Source organism: Sebastes fasciatus, chromosome 4, assembly GCF_043250625.1.
Source record: "Sebastes fasciatus isolate fSebFas1 chromosome 4, fSebFas1.pri, whole genome shotgun sequence".
NCBI lineage: Eukaryota > Metazoa > Chordata > Actinopteri > Perciformes > Sebastidae > Sebastes > Sebastes fasciatus.
Genome location: NC_133798.1, coordinates 27,379,280 through 27,397,521, shown reverse-complemented (window position 1 = coordinate 27,397,521; position 18,242 = coordinate 27,379,280). Strand labels below are relative to the sequence as shown.

Sequence of the window (18,242 nt, the reverse complement as noted above, 5' to 3'; positions counted from 1 at the left end):
CTGGAACAATCGTTACCATCCCATAATGTTCTCATGCAATGGAAACATGGTTCACTGCTCCAGTAAATAGGACGGACCTTAGATACGACATCTAGTCCGCTCAGCTCATAGAACCCTTTGACTCAGCTACGAACGAGCCAGAAAGCTAACATTATGTTAGCATAAAGCTATCGTTATGCTAGCAAGATTAAATGTCAATAACAAACCGTAAATATAATTTGACAGTATGTTTAACAACAAGACTAGCGAGCTATCAGATATGTCACTTTCCCCAAATTAATATCAAGATATCGCAAAATCTTGATGGCAAACAATGCTAACAAGATTCAGACAATAACATTGCATACGGTTGAAAAATTAAAATAAAGAATTAAAATAAGTTTAAAGAGTTTAAAGAAAAGATTTATTTCCATGTCATCTATAATAAAAGTGTCGGCTGTCTTTTAAAGATAACTTTATTAATAACCAGATTTATTGGATGTTGTAATGAGACTGTGATTGCTGTCAGAATGAAACAGGAACAGCAGAGGTCTGATTGTGTTGCTGTTAAAGGAACATTTTCACATTTTGTCACTGTGTGCACTACAAACTGAGTATCTGCTGTTGACTAAACCTCACCTGCTGTTACCATGGCAACCACAGGTGTGACTGAGGCCCTGCAGGTAGTCACAGTTTGTATCTGTAGCTCCACCAGCTGTTAACTCTGGAGACGTTAAAGCCTTTTCAAAAACAGCATGATTCCCTGGAAATCCAGTTAATATTCGCACATCTGGATGAAACTTGTAAAAAGTTTATATACGGTGTCATCAGGAGTGACAGAAGTGAATAATCCTTTAATAAATCATCTAGAACGTATTATTTGTGTATATGTATATATTTATATATATATATATATATATGTAATCCTCTCATTTAACTCCCAACAACAAACCAGGTTTAGTTCCAAAATGTGGCAGTGTTTCTTTAAGAGTCAATAAAAGGACCCTCACCGTATAAAAACACAAATCAAAAATTGTCATCACATCAGGGGAAACTGCTCGTCCACGTTAACATCTTCTTTTATTCCATTTTAGACGATATTAATGAATACTGAGGGAGGTTAATGAGCGTTAGAGTAGTTTGATCTGTTTGTCTTCATCATGTTGGACATGATGAGTTCACTGAGGAGATAAAACACCTCTAAAGCTCCATTCAGACCTCCTCCTACTCCTCCTCCTGCTCCTCCTGCTCCTCCTCCTCCTACAGCCACCTCCTGTCAGTTAAAGGATCGTTCTGGTGTTCTCAGTGTATTACTACTGTAGAATCAGACAGTGTAGAGGCAGGAAGATCCGGCAGCAGATCAATGTCCTGCTGTGGAAGGGGGCAGCAGCTAAACGCATTTTACACACCTAAAAACATCTATATCAGTTTAAGTGAACGCTATATTTCGAATATTTTCACCTCTTATAGAAGTTTTTAGGTGTCTGAAACATGTTTTCCTGCTGCTCCCGTCTACAGCTGCTTTAATCACCAGACTTCATTGAAAAAAAAACATAATTTTACCTCTCAGAACAGGGGAGTTGCTGGTCTACCGCTGCATCCATTGGTTAGTCAAACAAGGTATAATTACTGGTTTTTTTTTCAATGGAGTCTGGTTGCTCTCGGAGCATAGATAACGGCTTCAGTTCCCGGTCTGAAACATACACTATATAGCGGTCTCACGGCGAGGTAAAACAGCGAAATATGATTCTAAATATAGCGTCCACTTAAACTGATATAGATGTTTTTAGGTGTGTAAAATGCATTTAGCTGCTGCCCCCTTCCACAGCAGGACATTGATCTGATCCGTGCTGGTTCTCCTGTCTGATTCTACTGTAGTAACACGCTGACTATCATACAACTACACTGAGAAACACCTGAACTACCCCTTTGACCCCCAGCTACTGTAGTAATACACTGAGTTATGAAGAACAGACTCCCTATGGTCTATAACAGACCATAATAACCTGTAGTCATATCTCTAGTTAACTCACTGTCTGAATGGAGCTTTAGAGGACATGGACAGAGGGAATGACTGATCTGAATGAAAGAGACAATAATGGTACAAGAAATTACAAAAATAAGATTCTGAATAATCTTAAATCCTTTTTACATTCTCCCGCTCTTCTTCCTGTGTGTTGCCGTGGCGACGTGGCGTCCTCCTGCTGACACACTGAGTCAGTCTCTGCTATTCACTACGATATGAAGGCCACTTTGCAGCCGTTGCTGTGAGAGCTGCTTCCTCTCAAGAGTCCGTTAGAGCAGGCGTCGGCTCGCTGGGTCGGCCGGAGAGCTGGAGACGGTCCAGAGTCACAGACCTGGTCCAGGCCCAGGATGATGCTGATGGAGTGAGGCACGTCCTGAGCAACAGGGACCACATGGTACACATCATCATACAGGTCACGATACATATACAATGCACATCACAAGTCTGAAGATGCAGCGTCTCTACACACAAACAATGTTTAATGTTATTTTATATAATTTATATAAACCGTTCAGAAAGTTACCTGAAGGTCACACAGACGGCTTCTTGTTTCATATCATCTTCCTCAATAATACACATTTAAATCATGAATATTATGGATTTAATCCTGCTAGAAATTCTTGTGCCGATGTGTGGTGAAAGCCTCTCAGCGTTGAGATTGTCCTCCTGTCCTCACTGACGTCCTGACGTTGATGAATCAGAAATGGAGGAAATAAATCTTGTTTGTGTCTGTGGTCACCCAGAGCTACGATAGTACGTCATAACTGTACTGAGACCGGACCAAACTCTGTGTAGAAACCACAGACTGTCTATGGTAGAAACAACAACGTTGCTGCTGTATTTATGCCTAGATGACTTTATGTTGAGTGTTGATGGAGCAGCTGCATAGCCTGGCACTGATCCATCCAAACTCCATTCAGAAAACAAGCATTTTATAAGTCGTTTGCTTGTCGTCTTGGTAACAGACCTGACAAAGCATGAGTTCAGACTTTTTACAAATCAGCATCATTATGTAGTTATTTCAGCATCATTTTGATCTGTTTATTGATATTAAATCACTGCACAATCTGTTTATTTTGGGTTCATACCTCAGTAGCAACGTGTGGCTGCTAGAAACAGTCAGTGTGATGACACTGTATGTGAATACAGCTCGCCGCCGGGTGATGTTATGAACCCAGACACGATGTCATTTGGTTTTCTGACATATAGGATAATAAGAAGGATGGTGAAGGTGCATCTCTGTGTCTGTCCACAGCTAATCTCTCATACTGCTGCACCAAACTGCATCATATTTAACGAGCTGTTGTGGTTGCAGTGACTCACGTTGTCAGAACCCCTTTTACTGCCCGTTTGGTCCCAACACAGACTGACTGCTAGTGATCCCACAGCTGAGAGACACAGCGGGGTGGAACACTTATCTCAGCTGTCTTTGGATCCTCTTGGTTTTTCTGGAGCTTTCAGCCACATGTCATGGCCTTCAGGTGTGATCATGTGACCTCAGTGTGGGTGGAGTGACATGTTGGCTGAATGCTGACGTACCTTACAGCTGTGAATCTGCTGACTGATGCCTTCTGCTTTCTGGAGGATCTCCTCTACGTCCAGCTTCATGGAGAGCTCATTAATGTGCTGCAACACAAACAGCAAAATTAAAGAATAAAGACATTTCCCTCACAAACATCTATTTCAAAATCATAAAAAAAAATCATGATACTGTAGGTCAATCAAATTTTTTTCCACCCCTAATAAATACACATACATACTGTATATATGTCTTTAGTGTCTATGTAGTGACAGTGTATATACACATACATATATACGTCTCTAGTGTCTATATAGTGAGAGTGTCGTCACCTTGAGGATTTCGTTGAAGCCGTAGTTCTCCTCCATGATCTTGTGTTTCTCTGAGTCCAGGATGGCGCAGCAGACCAGCAGGTGGAAGTTCTGACAGGGCAGACCGGTCCACATCACCTGGGAGGGTGGGGGGGGCACACACAGGTACAGACAGCTGCTATCTGCTCTATAGACATCACTGATGACTTCACTGTGACAGAGATCCAGACCCACCACAGAAGAAGAAGAAGAAACTCACCTCCCAGAGTCGCAGAACGTCCTGGAAGTTGAGCTCTCTCTTGAATCGGATCAGCAACCAGCGGAAACAGAAATACAGGTAACCTGAATCCTGAGACTCTGCAAACAAGGAGCCACAGACATGGATGTTAACGCCGTCACACCAACTACTATCCAACTACGACGTTTACGAGAAAACAACCCTGAAAATAGTGTTTTTTTGTTGTTTGTTTCGACACATCTTTTATACTAGATGCTTTTATTGTGAAGGGCTCTGTAACGTTGGTTTGAAGGCGCTACATGAATGAATCTGGTTATATGTGATATTAAATACAAACAGATCATTAATGGACAGAGACAAGAGCAGATGATGGTGATGATGGTGATGATGGTATGTTTATCATGTTTAAATATCTGCCACACTGTAGTTCATCATACAGAGTACTATATGTAGTAGAGTTGATGTACCGAGGTAGTTCCAGAAGGCCAAGTCCAGCAGTCTGAGCAGCGTACTGAGCTGGATCAGCTGGGTCTTCATACCCTGCATCTGCTCCTCAAAGTTCTGGTGCTGCAAAACAACAACAGGAACATATCTAAAGTTCTAAAGTTCTAAAGATCTAAAGTTCTAAAGATCTACAGTTCTAAAGTTCTAAAGTTCTAACAATCTAAAGTTCTATGGATCTAAAGTTCTAAAGTTCTAAAGATCTAAAATTCTAAAGTTCAAAAGATCTAAAGTTCTAAAGTTCTAAAGTTCTAAAGATCTAAAGTTCTAAAGATCCAAAGTTCTAACAATCTAAAGTTCTAAGGATCTAAAGTTCTAAGGATCTAAAGTTCTAAAGTTCTAAAGATCTAAAATTCTAAAGTTCTAAAATTCTAAAGATCTAAAGTTCTAAAGTTCTAAAGATCTAAAGTTCTAAAGATCCAAAGTTCTAAAGATCTAAAGTTCTAACAATCTAAAGTTCTAAGGATCTAAGGATCTAAGGATCTAAAGTTCTAAAGTTCTAAAGATCTAAAGTTCTAAAGATTTAAAGTTCTAAAGATCTAAAGATCTACAGTTCTAAAGTTCTAAAGTTCTAAAGTTCTAACAATCTAAAGTTCTATGGATCTAAAGTTCTAAAGATCTAAAATTCTAAAGTTCAAAAGATCTAAAGTTCTAAAGATCTAAAGTTCTAAAGATCTAAAGTTCTAAAGATCTAAAGTTCTAAAGATCCAAAGTTCTAAAGTTCTAAAGATCGAAAGTTCTAAAGTTCTAAAGATCGAAAGTTCTAAAGATCTAAAGTTCTAAAGTTCTGAAGATCTAAAGTTCTAAAGATCCAAAGTTCTAAAGATCTAAAGTTCTAACAATCTAAAGTTCTAAGGATCTAAAGTTCTAAGGATCTAAAGTTCTAAAGTTCTAAAGATCTAAAATTCTAAAGTTCTAAAATTCTAAAGATCTAAAGATCTAAAGTTCTAAAGATCCAAAGTTCTAAAGATCTAAAGTTCTAACAATCTAAAGTTCTAAGGATCTAAGGATCTAAAGTTCTAAAGTTCTAAAGATCTAAAGTTCTAAAGATTTAAAGTTCTAAAGATCTAAAGATCAACAGTTCTAAAGTTCTAAAGTTCTAACAATCTAAAGTTCTATGGATCTAAAGTTCTAAAGTTCTAAAGATCTAAAATTCTAAAGTTCAAAAGATCTAAAGTTCTAAAGATCTAAAGTTCTAAAGATCTAAAGTTCTAAAGATCTAAAGTTCTAAAGATCCAAAGTTCTAAAGATCTAAAGTTCTAACAATCTAAAGTTCTAAGGATCTAAAGTTCTAAGGATCTAAAGTTCTAAAGTTCTAAAGATCTAAAATTCTAAAGTTCTAAAATTCTAAAGATCTAAAGATCTAAAGTTCTAAAGATCCAAAGTTCTAAAGATCTAAAGTTCTAACAATCTAAAGTTCTAAGGATCTAAGGATCTAAAGTTCTAAAGTTCTAAAGATCTAAAGTTCTAAAGATTTAAAGTTCTAAAGATCTAAAGATCAACAGTTCTAAAGTTCTAAAGTTCTAACAATCTAAAGTTCTATGGATCTAAAGTTCTAAAGTTCTAAAGATCTAAAATTCTAAAGTTCAAAAGATCTAAAGTTCTAAAGATCTAAAGTTCTAAAGATCTAAAGTTCTAAAGATCTAAAGTTCTAAAGATCCAAAGTTCTAAAGTTCTAAAGATCTAAAGTTCTAAAGTTCTAAAGATCTAAAGTTCTAAAGTTCTAAAGATCTAAAGTTCTAAAGATCGAAAGTTCTAACAATCGAAAGTTCTAAGGATCTAAAGTTCTAATGATCTAAAGTTCTAAAGTTCTAAAGATCTAAAGTTCTAAAGTTCTAAAGATCCAAAGTTCTAACAATCTAAAATTCTAAAGATCTAAAGTTCTAAAGATCTAAAGTTCTAACAATCTAAAGTTCTAAGGATCTAAAGTTCTAAGGATCTAAAGTTCTAAATATCTAAAGTTCTGAAGATCTAAAGTTCTAAAGATCCAAAGTTCTAAAGATCTAAAGTTCTAACAATCTAAAGTTCTAAGGATCTAAGGATCTAAAGTTCTAAAGATCTAAAGATTTAAAGTTCTAAAGATCTAAAGATCTAAAGTTCTAAAGTTCTAAAGATCTAAATACAAAAATGGTTTTTCACTGTATATACTGTATATGTATACATACAGTTTATACATAGATATATGTATACATACATAAATATACATATGTATATATACTGTATATATGTGTATATACTGTAGGTATATATATACACATACACAGTATACATACATATATATATACGTATATGTATGTTTAATATAATTTATATATATATATAAGTGTTTAACTCACCATCTGGTCCATGAAGGAGACAAAACACCAGAAGGCGTCCACCTCGTTCTCCATCACGTAGAGGATGGGAGACAGCAGGTCGCTCATCCCCTGGACGTAACCTGAAGACACACCAACACCTCAATCTCCGTCTCCGAGGAACGTCACACTCGGATTGGTCCAAACTTTATCACAACAGAAGTGGTTCTATTGGACTCACCCAGGTCAAAGTCGTACATGCAGTAGGTCATCAGGATGTCGTGGAGGAGGACCAGACCCGGGTTATCGATGCCCTCGTAGAACCTGTTGGTTCTGTCTGTTCTGTTCACGTCTTTCTCTGAAGACAGGAAGAAAGCAGACGGTGGATGTGTGAAACACAATTTCATTTTTATGTGGAACATAAAAATGAAAAATAAAGGAATCTTGAATCTTGAAGGACGGAGACGTCACCTATCAGACTCTTGTAGTCCCTCAGCTTTGAGTTCCTCCTCTCCTGTTCCTCACTGACGGACTTCCACTGCAGCTTCATCCTAAAGTACTCATCACTGTCACAACACAGAGGACACAGGGGACAGGTCAACATCAACCAGCAGGGGTTCCTAATAAAGTTGACACTGAGTGTCTCTGTCCATATTAAAGAAGAGTCCTACGTTTTGGCTCTCTGCAGGACTTTCCTCTCTTCCAGCGTGCTGTCCCAGGGGACATAACCCAGCAGGAACTTCCAGGCCTCTTTCCTCAAAGAGTGACAGAGTCCCTGTGGAGACAGACATGATGAGACAGAGTCCCTGCAGAGACAGAGCCCCATACAGACAGACATGATGAGACAGAGTCCCTGTAGAGACAGACATGATGAGGCAGAGCCCCTGTAGAGACAGACATGATGAGACAGAGCCCCGTACAGACAGACAGAGTCCCTGTAGAGACAGACATGATGAGACAGAGTCCCTGTACAGACATACATGATGAGACAGAGTCCCTGTAGAGACAGACATAATGACACAGAGTCCGTGTAGAGACAGACATGATGAGACAGAGTCTCTGTAGAGACAGACATGATGAGACAGAGTCCCTGTAGAGACAGACATAATGACAGAGAGTCCCTGTAGGGACAGACATGATCACACAGAGTCCCTGTTCAGACAGACATGATGAGACAGGGTCCCTACAGAGACAGACATGATGAGACAGAGTCCCTGTAGAGACAGACATTATAAGACAGAGTCCCTGTACGAACAGACATGATGAGACAGAGTCCCTACAGAGACAGACATGATGAGACAGAGTCCCTGATGAGTCAACTCACTCCTTTGAAGATGTCTTGTTTGAGCCGTGGGATGTTGATCATCCTCCCCTCTGGATCCTGGTGTCTGGTCCAGTCCTCCGCTGACAGAGGCTCCCTCCTCATCACCTCAGGCCTCGTCCCCAGGTCGATCTGAGGGGACAAAGGTGAGACAGAGAGACTGAGTAATATTATTTATAATAATAATAATAATAATGATAATAATCATCATCATCATAATAATAATAAACTGAATAATAACAACAATAATAATGACAATAATAATAATAATAATAATAATAATAATAATAATAATGATAATGATAATGATAATGATAATGATAATAATTAAAGTGTGATGTGATGTTGTTCCAGCAGAAGCAGTAGTGAACAGTGTGACTGGTAGCCTGGTCTCACCCTGGTGATGACCTCAAAGCCGGGCTCTTCCTGCTGGTTGATCTCCAGTCCCGGGATGACCTCCCCCAGCAGGTCGGCCACCTCCTCCGGGGGGCGCTGGTGCTGCTCCTCTGTCCCCCGGAAGGCATCGAAGATGTAGTTGGTGACTTTAGAGAAGCCCCCCAGTGTGGTGACGTACGGATCCTTCCTGAACTTCTGCTGGAAATAAACGGTCCTATTAGCATCCAGCTCATCATAACCATTTTTATTATTTTACATTTATACGGCGTACCGAATAAATGACATGAAACTGTGAAATAGTCGTGTGCCAATATTTCACATCAAAACTCTTCACACTTCATCAGCTCAATAAGAGATGTGAATAGATTGGACCAGCTACCAGGATCCTGTTGACCCAGAGCAGCATCCAGCATGGGGGAATATTTGAGTCAGTATATGGAGGGACACTTTATTCACCGTGTGAAAGATCATTAAAATCAACCTTACTCTGATAAAAATGTTGCCTTCTCGCTGCATAATATTCCCATTCTGTGAGAAAGAATGTGTTGACTCTGAGGTTTTAGAGTGATTTAGTTTCTTACATTAACGAGGCCAAAGTTGTTGTCGTCCAGCAGGTTCTCAAAGGACTGAGACAGAGCTCTGTTAGGAGAGCTGACCAACAGACAGGTGTCATCCTCTGGAGCCCTGCAAACACACACACACACACAACACACTGATTTACACACAACACACACTGATATACACACTGATTTACACACACACAACACACTGATTCACATTCACACACACACACACACACACACCATACACCATACACCATACACTGATTTACACGCACAACACACTGAGTTACACACACAACACACTGATTTACACACAAACTGACTTTAATCAATAAAACTCTATTTAGAAAGAAGCAACAGAGACAATCAGTCGGACAACATGAGGTCTGAATCATCGACATGTGAACTAGAGCTGCAACCATTAGTCAACTGAAAGAACATTAATCTGATTTATTACACGGTTTTGTTGAATACTCGATTCTGATTGGTCAATCACAGAGCTCTAACGTCTGTTATTTCTTTATAACAGACCGTTGCTACGTATAACAGACCGTCGCTACGTATAACAGACTGCTGCTACGTATAACAGACCGTTGTTATGTAAAGCAGACCGTTGCTACGTATAGCAGACCGAAAATGTAACTATAAATAACGTGTGATTGAAACCTAAAGGAAAAAAAGAAAATGAAGCTTACTTTTATCTTTTAATAGTCTATTAAAAATGTATAACTTCTTAAAGAGGACCTCTTAACAAAAAAGCCTTTCTTAAAACTTTCACTTCCTTATTATTTGTTATGTGATTCTCTGTAAAACTCGACAGTGACTCAGCGGTCTGGAAGCAGGTTACTTCAAAGTAACATCCAGTCAACCTTTTTGTTTTTTCATTGATCTCTGCAGCCAATCAGGAGACAGACAGTCAGCAGGACGTCAGACTGGTGCTGCAGGTGTTTCTGATGCTGACAGTTTCATAATGAAAGGCTTGGATAAGAACTTTAATAACAGCTATCTGCAGTGAGATCTGTGTCCTTAGGAGAATAATGTGACATGATATCTGGTTCACAGAGGACGACATGTCCTGACTGGCTGACGTCCACGGAGTCATGTAACATAGAAACCAGCAGCGAAACGATGTGGAACCATTACTATTTATCATTGTTGTTGTTTCATGGTTCATCTTATTTTCATCTATCAAACTGCAGTGTTTCTCACAGGACTTGACCCTCATTTTAAAAAGGTAAATGCATCAATCTGGAGCAACATTAAGAGGCCAGATCTAGACCTAGGTGGTTCTAGATCTCTGAAGAACTTTGTGCTCTAGTAAACTATTTTCTGCTCTAGCAGTGGTGGAATGTAACTAAATTTATTACACGGCTATGTTGAATACTCGATTCTGATTGGTCAATCACGGCGTTCTACAGTCTGTTATTTCTTTGCTACGTATAACAGACCATTGCTAAATAAATACAATTTTATGCTCTTTATTTAATCATAAACTCATTGGTTGTATAGACAATATCTATCCCCAAAAATTAAGCCAAAATATCTGGATCACCGGCCCCAAAACCTTTGAGAACCCCTGGTATACACAGTGTAGTGTACTCACTCGGTGAGCAGAGCGAACGTCCTCAGGGTGTCCAGGAACTCTCTGCTGCCGCCCTGGTGGAAGTGCAGAGCAGGCGGGGAGGAGCAGGACTCCTTCAGTTTGAGGAGCAGGAAGGTCCAACCTTCTTCCTTCACTGTGATGGACCGGAGGTCACCGACACTGAAGCTGAACGCACCCCGGCTCCTCTCATGGCTGTGGTTCAGAGAGCCTGACGGACCAGAGACAGGAATCAGAACACCCACTCATTTATAGACGTATATATATCCACTCCACATATATAGATCCACTCTGTAACACCACTGTACAATCAGAGTGTTTCTGTAGTTCCAACACCTCCAACAGAGTGAGACAGCTTCTCTAGAGATGACCTCTGTCACTTAAAAAGTCACATTCATATCAGATGTATAATTTAAACTAATCAACTTTATAGTTTAGAATCAGGAGCTTCAGAATTTGGACGTGAAGCTCATGAAAAATATTAAATTAAATTAAATCTAATTAAATTAAATTAAATTGAAACTAGTTCCATCATGTTACCAGCAGATAGTAAATGTTTGCGGTGTTTCTCTGGTGACTGGAGTTAATGTAGGTTAAAGACACTCACCCTCTCCGTTTGTGCAGGTTCTCTTCTTGAAGGACACAGCGTTGACCATGTCCCACTCTGTCTCGTAGCTGTGCTGGCTTTCTAACAGCTGGTGGGACTTCCCACCTGAACACTGGTCCCACTCCATGACTGAACTGGAGTCCTGATAAAACACACAGTGACATTTTATCTATTAGCTGAAATGGACTCAACTTTTCTCAGATATCTGGATGCTTCTGGTTTCTACGCTGGAAAGAGATGATGAACCAGTTCAAAGTGGAATGCTGCTGCCCCCTGGTGGTCTGGGGTGTGGGGGTGTGGGGGTGTGGGGGGGGGGGTGGGGGGGGGGGGGGGGGTTAAGGTGCTGATCATAAACCACAATGTTCCCAGTTAGTCTGTCAGCAAACCTTTTGGTCCATGTTATTGTTTCCTGTCATCTTTCAACTCTCGGCTGTCAATAAAGACCCAAAAATACTTTAAATGTTCTATTTATATGTAGTAGGAATGTTAATAATTAACGTTTAACCGTTAACCAACATTAATAATTTTAACCGCTCAGCTTTTTAAATTAATTAAAAAGTTGAGCAAAACTCAGAGGAGCGGCTCGTCACTTAAAGGAAAATAGCTGGTCCACCTTAACAGCCCACCTTAACAGAGTCTGAGCTGGCGTTGCAGATACAGGAAGTTGCGGGCAGACAGAGTAATGTCACTGCATGAGACGCACTAATCTTGATGGTTAACAAGGGTCGGTTATCGTTTTAAAAAAAAAAGTGAAATAGCATCCCTAATATATAGTTGTATATGTAATTGTATATGTGTAGTGGGTCTGTAGTTCTATATGCAGTTCTCTATGTAGTTCTATGAAGTGAAGAAGACACAGTGTTACCTTTCCAGCACACAGCATGTTTGATGGGTCGACTGTGTCTTCCAGAGGTCTGTACTCCACCAGGACTTCAGCATCCTGACATGGAGAGAGAGACAACATGTCATCAGGATATTTACCATCCAACCAGGAACCACCACACCATCTCATCACCCACGTAGAGCTGAAAAAATCTGTCCATTAATTGCAGAAAATGAACAGGTAATGATTCTCAGAATCAATTAAAGATGCAGCGTGTCAGATGTGGCCAGAATGAAATAAATGAACCAACATTATCAGCAGAGAGTGAAGAGGTCAAAGTGTTGACGTCTATGTGTTGTGTTGTGTTGCAGAGGTATCTACAGATATGAATATGCTAACCACGATGTCTAGTTCTGCTTTTCCTGCAATGTGTGAAACCCAAAGTGTTTCCATACTTTACTGTATGTGTAGTGTTTACCACTTTGGATTTAAAATGGGAGGGTGCAGGTTGTATTCACGCAGACCCTTAAACGTTTTATACTTTCTTGTTTCGGCTGGCTGCGGTTTGTTTTGGTTGACGGATACAGAATGGATATAACGTCACGTTACTCAGACTACAACAATAAAAGCGGTAACTTCCTTCTACCTCCACATAGACTCAAATTAAGCAAATATATCGATTCTGGCATTAAAACATCTATTTATAAATATAAATTAAAAAATCGATACACAGGTGAATCAATTGTTTTCCCACCCCTACAATCTACTGGTTTCAGCTTCTCATATGTTAACTGATGTCTTTGGGTTTTTGATTGTTGGTCAGATAGAAAACGAGACATTTGAAGACGTCACTCTGGACTCTGGGAACTTTCTGAATTTATAGACACGACTAGAAAATAATCTGTACGTGAATTAATAATGAAAAATAGTCTGTAGTTGCAGCCCATGTGTGATCTATGAATAGTTTTACCTTGTCAACAATCCGCAGGGAGCCCGATATGAGTAAATCCTGCTCGAGGCCGTCTTCATCACTGCTCGGATGGATGAAGACTCCTTCATGTTCAAATATGACCTGTGTGACAGACGTTACGTTAAAGTCAACAAATTACATCATGTAACAAGAAAAATATGAACACATCATTTTGAGTTTCGCTTTCATTATTGGTATGAAATCAGCTCTCCTTACTTCCTGTACACAAATATAACAATTATGTACAGGAAGTACATAATTGTTATATTTGACTTTCACAGTGTTCTATAGTGTGTTTGACAGGTTACTTGCTCTCAGCTGGTCTCAGTCACACTGTGTTGTGGAGTTCAACTCGTCTTATTGTTGTTTTGATAGTAAAACAGGTGTTCGAATGTAATGTACTTAATTGATATTCAGTCAACTAACATGATATTGATAGATGATACATACATATATTTTACATTATCACAGTGGACTCTGTGGTGTATTTTCAGCTGGTTTTAGTCACACTATGTGAAATCAGCTCTCCTTACTTCCTGTACATAATTGTTATATTTGACTTTCACAGTGTTCTATAGTGTGTTTGAGAGGTTTCTTGGTTTCAGCTGGTCTCAGTCACACTGTTGTGGAAGTTCAGCTCGTCTTACTGTTGTTTTGATAGTAAAACAGGTGTTTGCTACCCTGCTAGGTAGGTGTTTGCCTCACTAAACGTTAGCTAACTAACAGTGTGGAGCTAGGAACACAGTAACAACCATCTGAGGTGTGTTTTTTCTTTACTGGTGTAGAAACTAGCTGAACTAGTGACCGGTTCTGGGACTTCTCTCAGGGGCCCAGTCTGTAAACAACCAGCTAGCTCTGTTAGCAGCATGCTAATGTTAACACAACTTCTAGCCTGGTGGTGTAGGAGCCTCTGGGAGTCTATAAAGAAGTGAACCTCCAGACGGGTGGTGGTGGTGGTGTTGTTGTTGTTGTCTACAGGGTGTAGTTCACAGCAGTGCTCTCGTGGCAGTCTGACACTCTGATGATGATGTCGTTACAATACAGCTAGCTAGCATAGCAGCTAACACTAGCTAACCTGCTCTAACTGCTCAGCCCTGCTACTGAAGCACTCATAGCTATGTAATATATATGGAGAGACTTTATATGTACTATACTAGTGTGTTATTTGATCATGATAACAGCTGTAACAGAGTGTTTTTACCTTTAGAGGAGACTCCGTCGCCATGTCGCTGCTTTCTGTCTGCTGGTGACGTCAGCAGCTCACGTGCCTGTCAACTTCCAAAACAAAATTGACAAATCAGCTTCCGGTTTGGAGAGCTGTGGTACGCATGCGCACTGCGTCATCACTTTTTCAGTGTATTATTTTTTTGTTTAGTTTAGGAAAATATAGACATAGTATATGTATTTCAGTATTTTCAGTTATGTATTATTATTACTATTATATGTTATATGTTGTTATATCATACGACGGATTATTAGGGCCACATTGAGGGGAGGAAAAAAATCAGAGATTTCGAGAATAAAGTCATAATATTATGAGAAAAAAAAGTTGTAATATTATGAGAATAAAGTCATAACTTTACAAGAAAAAAAGTTGTAATATAACGAGAAAAAAAAGTTGTAATTTTATGAGAATAAAATTATAACTTTATGAGAATTTTTTTGTAATATTACGAGAATAAAGTTATAACTTTATGATAAAAAAGTCTTAATATTACGAGAATAAAGTCATAACTTTACAAGAAAAAAAAGTTGTAATATTTCGAGAATAAAGTTATAACTTTACGAGAAAAAAAGTTGTAATATTACGAGAATAAAGTCATAACTACGAGAAAAAAAAGTTGTAATATTTCGAGAATAAAATTATAACTTTACGAGAAAAAAAGTTGTAATATTAAGGGAATTAAGTCATAACTTTACGAGAAAAAAGTTGTAATATTACGAGAATAAAGTCATAACTTTACAAGAAAAAAAGTTGTAATATCACGAGAATAAAGTTATAACTTTATGAGAAAAAAAGTTGTAATATTAAGAGAATACAGTTATAACTTTACGAGAAAAAAAGTTGTAATATTAAGAGAAAAAAGTTGTAATATTTTTTTATACTGTAAAATAATTTGCAGATTTTTTTGCAATTGAAAATCTGAACATGTTTATGTAACTACTGTATTGAACTTTTTAAATAAAGCCATTTAAAAAAAAGACTGTATATGACGTTAGGGACCCTTATATGGACAGCTTCCTGTCTCTCAGTCTCGTTTTGTATCATGAGAGTTGGATGCGAGCAGCAGAAAAGAAGGTCTCTGGGCTGCGGACGAATAGTCCTGTTTGACCCGAGGGACAGGAAGTGATGTAAACTTGGAGGTCAGCGACAGTAATAATTACAGTATTACACAGATATTACACAGATGTAATAAATACAGCAATACACAGATGTAATAATTAAAGTAAAACACAGATGTAATAATTATAGTATTACACAGATGTAATAATAACAGTATTACACAGATATTACACAGATGTAATAATTACAGTAATACACAGATGAAGGAACAGGAGAGATGAGACATTCATATCAAGACTTAGATTTGGACACACTGGACTAAACAGCACACTATTTAAACTAGGTAAACATGACACAGGTAGATGTAATTATTGTGAACTAGAAGAAACGGTGGAGCATGTAATATTGCATTGTGAGAGATATGAGGAAGAAAGAAGGCATTTGATTCAAGGCCTCAAAGAGATTAAAGTACACTTTGATTTAATAGATGTTCTACAAAATAACTCACTAAATGAGGGTTATAGTATGACAGAATATTAGGGCCACATTGAGGGAAAAAAAAAATCAGGATTTTTATTACGAGAATAAAGTCATAACTTTACGAGAAAAAAAGTCGTAATATTATGAGAAAAAGTCGTAATTTTACGAGAAAAAAGTCATAATATTAGGAAAACATATTACCAGCAACCAACAAAATGGGCAAGAGGACATAGCAGCCTGAGCCTGCTTCTGGATGGGTAGCAGCTGTTTGTCTCGGTTTATTTCTTCAGAATAAATGCAGTTTCTTGCACAATCTTTTCAAGGTCCTGATACTGATGATAATGTGGTGCTGACGTACCAAAAGATTAAGTATTTCCTTATTTGTGAAAACTGTACTAAGTATAACTTCACAAGATGCTTCACGTTCCTCATTTTCACACAGGCGGCCCGCTGCTCTATTTCCCCTCTAAAATAACACGTAATACTTATGACTTTATTCTCGTAATATTACGACTTGTTTTCTCGTAAAATGACGACTTTATTCTCGTAATATTACTACTTTTTTCTCATAAAATTACGACTTCATTCTCGTAATATTAAAAAAAAAATTCACGTAAAATTACGACTTTATTCTTGTAATATTACGACTTTTTTTTTGTAAAATTAGAACTTTATTCTCGTAATATTACAACTTTTTCTTGTAAAATTGCGACTTTATCCTCATAATATTACGACTTTTTTTCTCCTAAAGTTACGACTTTATTATTGTAAAATTACGACTTTATTCTCGTAATATTACAACTTTTTTCTTGTAAAATTACAACTTTATTCTCGTAATATTACGACTTTTTTTCCTCGTAAAATTACAACTTTATTCTCGTTATATTACGACTTTGTTATCGTAAAATTACGACTTTATTCTCGTAAGATTACGACTTTTTTTCTCGTAAAATTACGACTTTATTCTCGTAATATTAAGACTTTTTTCTTGTAAAATTACAACTTTATTCTCGTAATATTACGACTTTTTTTCCTCGTAAAATTACAACTTTATTCTCGTTATATTACAACTTTGTTATCGTAAAATTACGACTTTATTCTCGTAAGATTACGACTTTTTTTCTCGTAAAATTACGACTTTATTCTCGTAATATTACAACTTTTTTCTTGTAAAATTACAACTTTATTCTCGTAATATTAAAAAAAAAATTCACGTAAAATTACGACTTTATTCTTGTAATATTACGACTTTTTTTTTGTAAAATTAGAACTTTATTCTCGTAATATTACAACTTTTTCTTGTAAAATTGCGACTTTATCCTCATAATATTACGACTTTTTTTCTCCTAAAGTTACGACTTTATTATTGTAAAATTACGACTTTATTCTCGTAATATTACAACTTTTTTCTTGTAAAATTACAACTTTATTCTCGTAATATTACGACTTTGTTATCGTAAAATTACGACTTTATTCTCGTAAGATTACGACTTTTTTTCTCGTTATATTACGACTTTATTCTCGTAATATTAAGACTTTTTTCTTGTAAAATTACAACTTTATTCTCGTAATATTACGACTTTTTTTCCTCGTAAAATTACAACTTTATTCTCGTTATATTACAACTTTGTTATCGTAAAATTACGACTTTATTCTCGTAAGATTACGACTTTTTTTCTCGTAAAATTACGACTTTATTCTCGTAATATTACAACTTTTTTCTTGTAAAATTACAACTTTATTCTCGTAATATTACGACTTTTTTTCCTCGTAAAATTACAACTTTATTCTCGTTATATTACGACTTTGTTATCGTAAAATTACGACTTTATTCTCGTAAGATTACGACTTTTTTTCTCGTAAAATTACGACTTTATTCTCGTAATATTAAGACTTTTTTCTTGTAAAATTACAACTTTATTCTCGTAATATTACGACTTTTTTTCCTCGTAAAATTACAACTTTATTCTCGTTATATTACAACTTTGTTATCGGAAAATTACAACTTTATTCTCGTAAGATTACGACTTTTTTTCTCGTAAAATTACGACTTTATTCTCGTGATATTACGACTTTTTTCTTGTAAAATTACGACTTTATTCTCGTAATATTATGACTTTTTTTCTCATAAAATTATGACTTTATTCTCGAAATCTCCGATTTTTTCCCCCTCAATGTGGCCCTAATACTCCACAGTATCTTAGACAAATTAACATGATTGGAAACATTTTTTTTTTTTTTGTATTGAATATAGTAAATATTATCCAGACTGATCCAGACTCCAGACCAGCTGGTGGCGGTAATGCACCAAATCGTTGTTTGCCAACCGT

General features: G+C 37.2%; 1 protein-coding gene and 1 long non-coding RNA gene across 3 annotated transcripts; both read right to left on the bottom strand.

Moving 5' to 3' along the window:
- Nucleotides 1-380: 380 nt before the first annotated feature.
- On the bottom strand, nt 381-14,429 carry tbc1d15 (TBC1 domain family, member 15). 2 transcript variants are annotated; one of them, XM_074633292.1, is made up of 17 exons: nt 14,350-14,429; nt 13,149-13,250; nt 12,221-12,295; nt 11,356-11,497; nt 10,752-10,959; nt 9,167-9,269; nt 8,586-8,783; nt 8,193-8,321; nt 7,540-7,643; nt 7,340-7,434; nt 7,110-7,226; nt 6,911-7,011; nt 4,541-4,640; nt 4,095-4,192; nt 3,857-3,973; nt 3,545-3,631; nt 381-2,378 (listed from the first exon to the last, which is right to left on the bottom strand). In XM_074633292.1, the coding sequence occupies exons 1-17, from the start codon at nt 14,371-14,373 to the stop codon at nt 2,214-2,216; spliced, it is 1,965 nt and encodes a 654-aa protein (XP_074489393.1). In that variant the 5' UTR covers nt 14,374-14,429; the 3' UTR covers nt 381-2,213. The 2 variants fall into 2 exon arrangements, with proteins under 2 accessions (XP_074489393.1, XP_074489394.1); XM_074633293.1 differs by having other exon boundaries at nt 8,586-8,780.
- On the bottom strand, nt 9,340-10,744 carry LOC141766422 (uncharacterized). The gene is made up of 3 exons (XR_012593627.1): nt 10,533-10,744; nt 9,439-10,368; nt 9,340-9,353 (listed from the first exon to the last, which is right to left on the bottom strand). It is a non-coding gene; the product is annotated as an uncharacterized LOC141766422 (long non-coding RNA).
- Nucleotides 14,430-18,242: the final 3,813 nt, after the last annotated feature.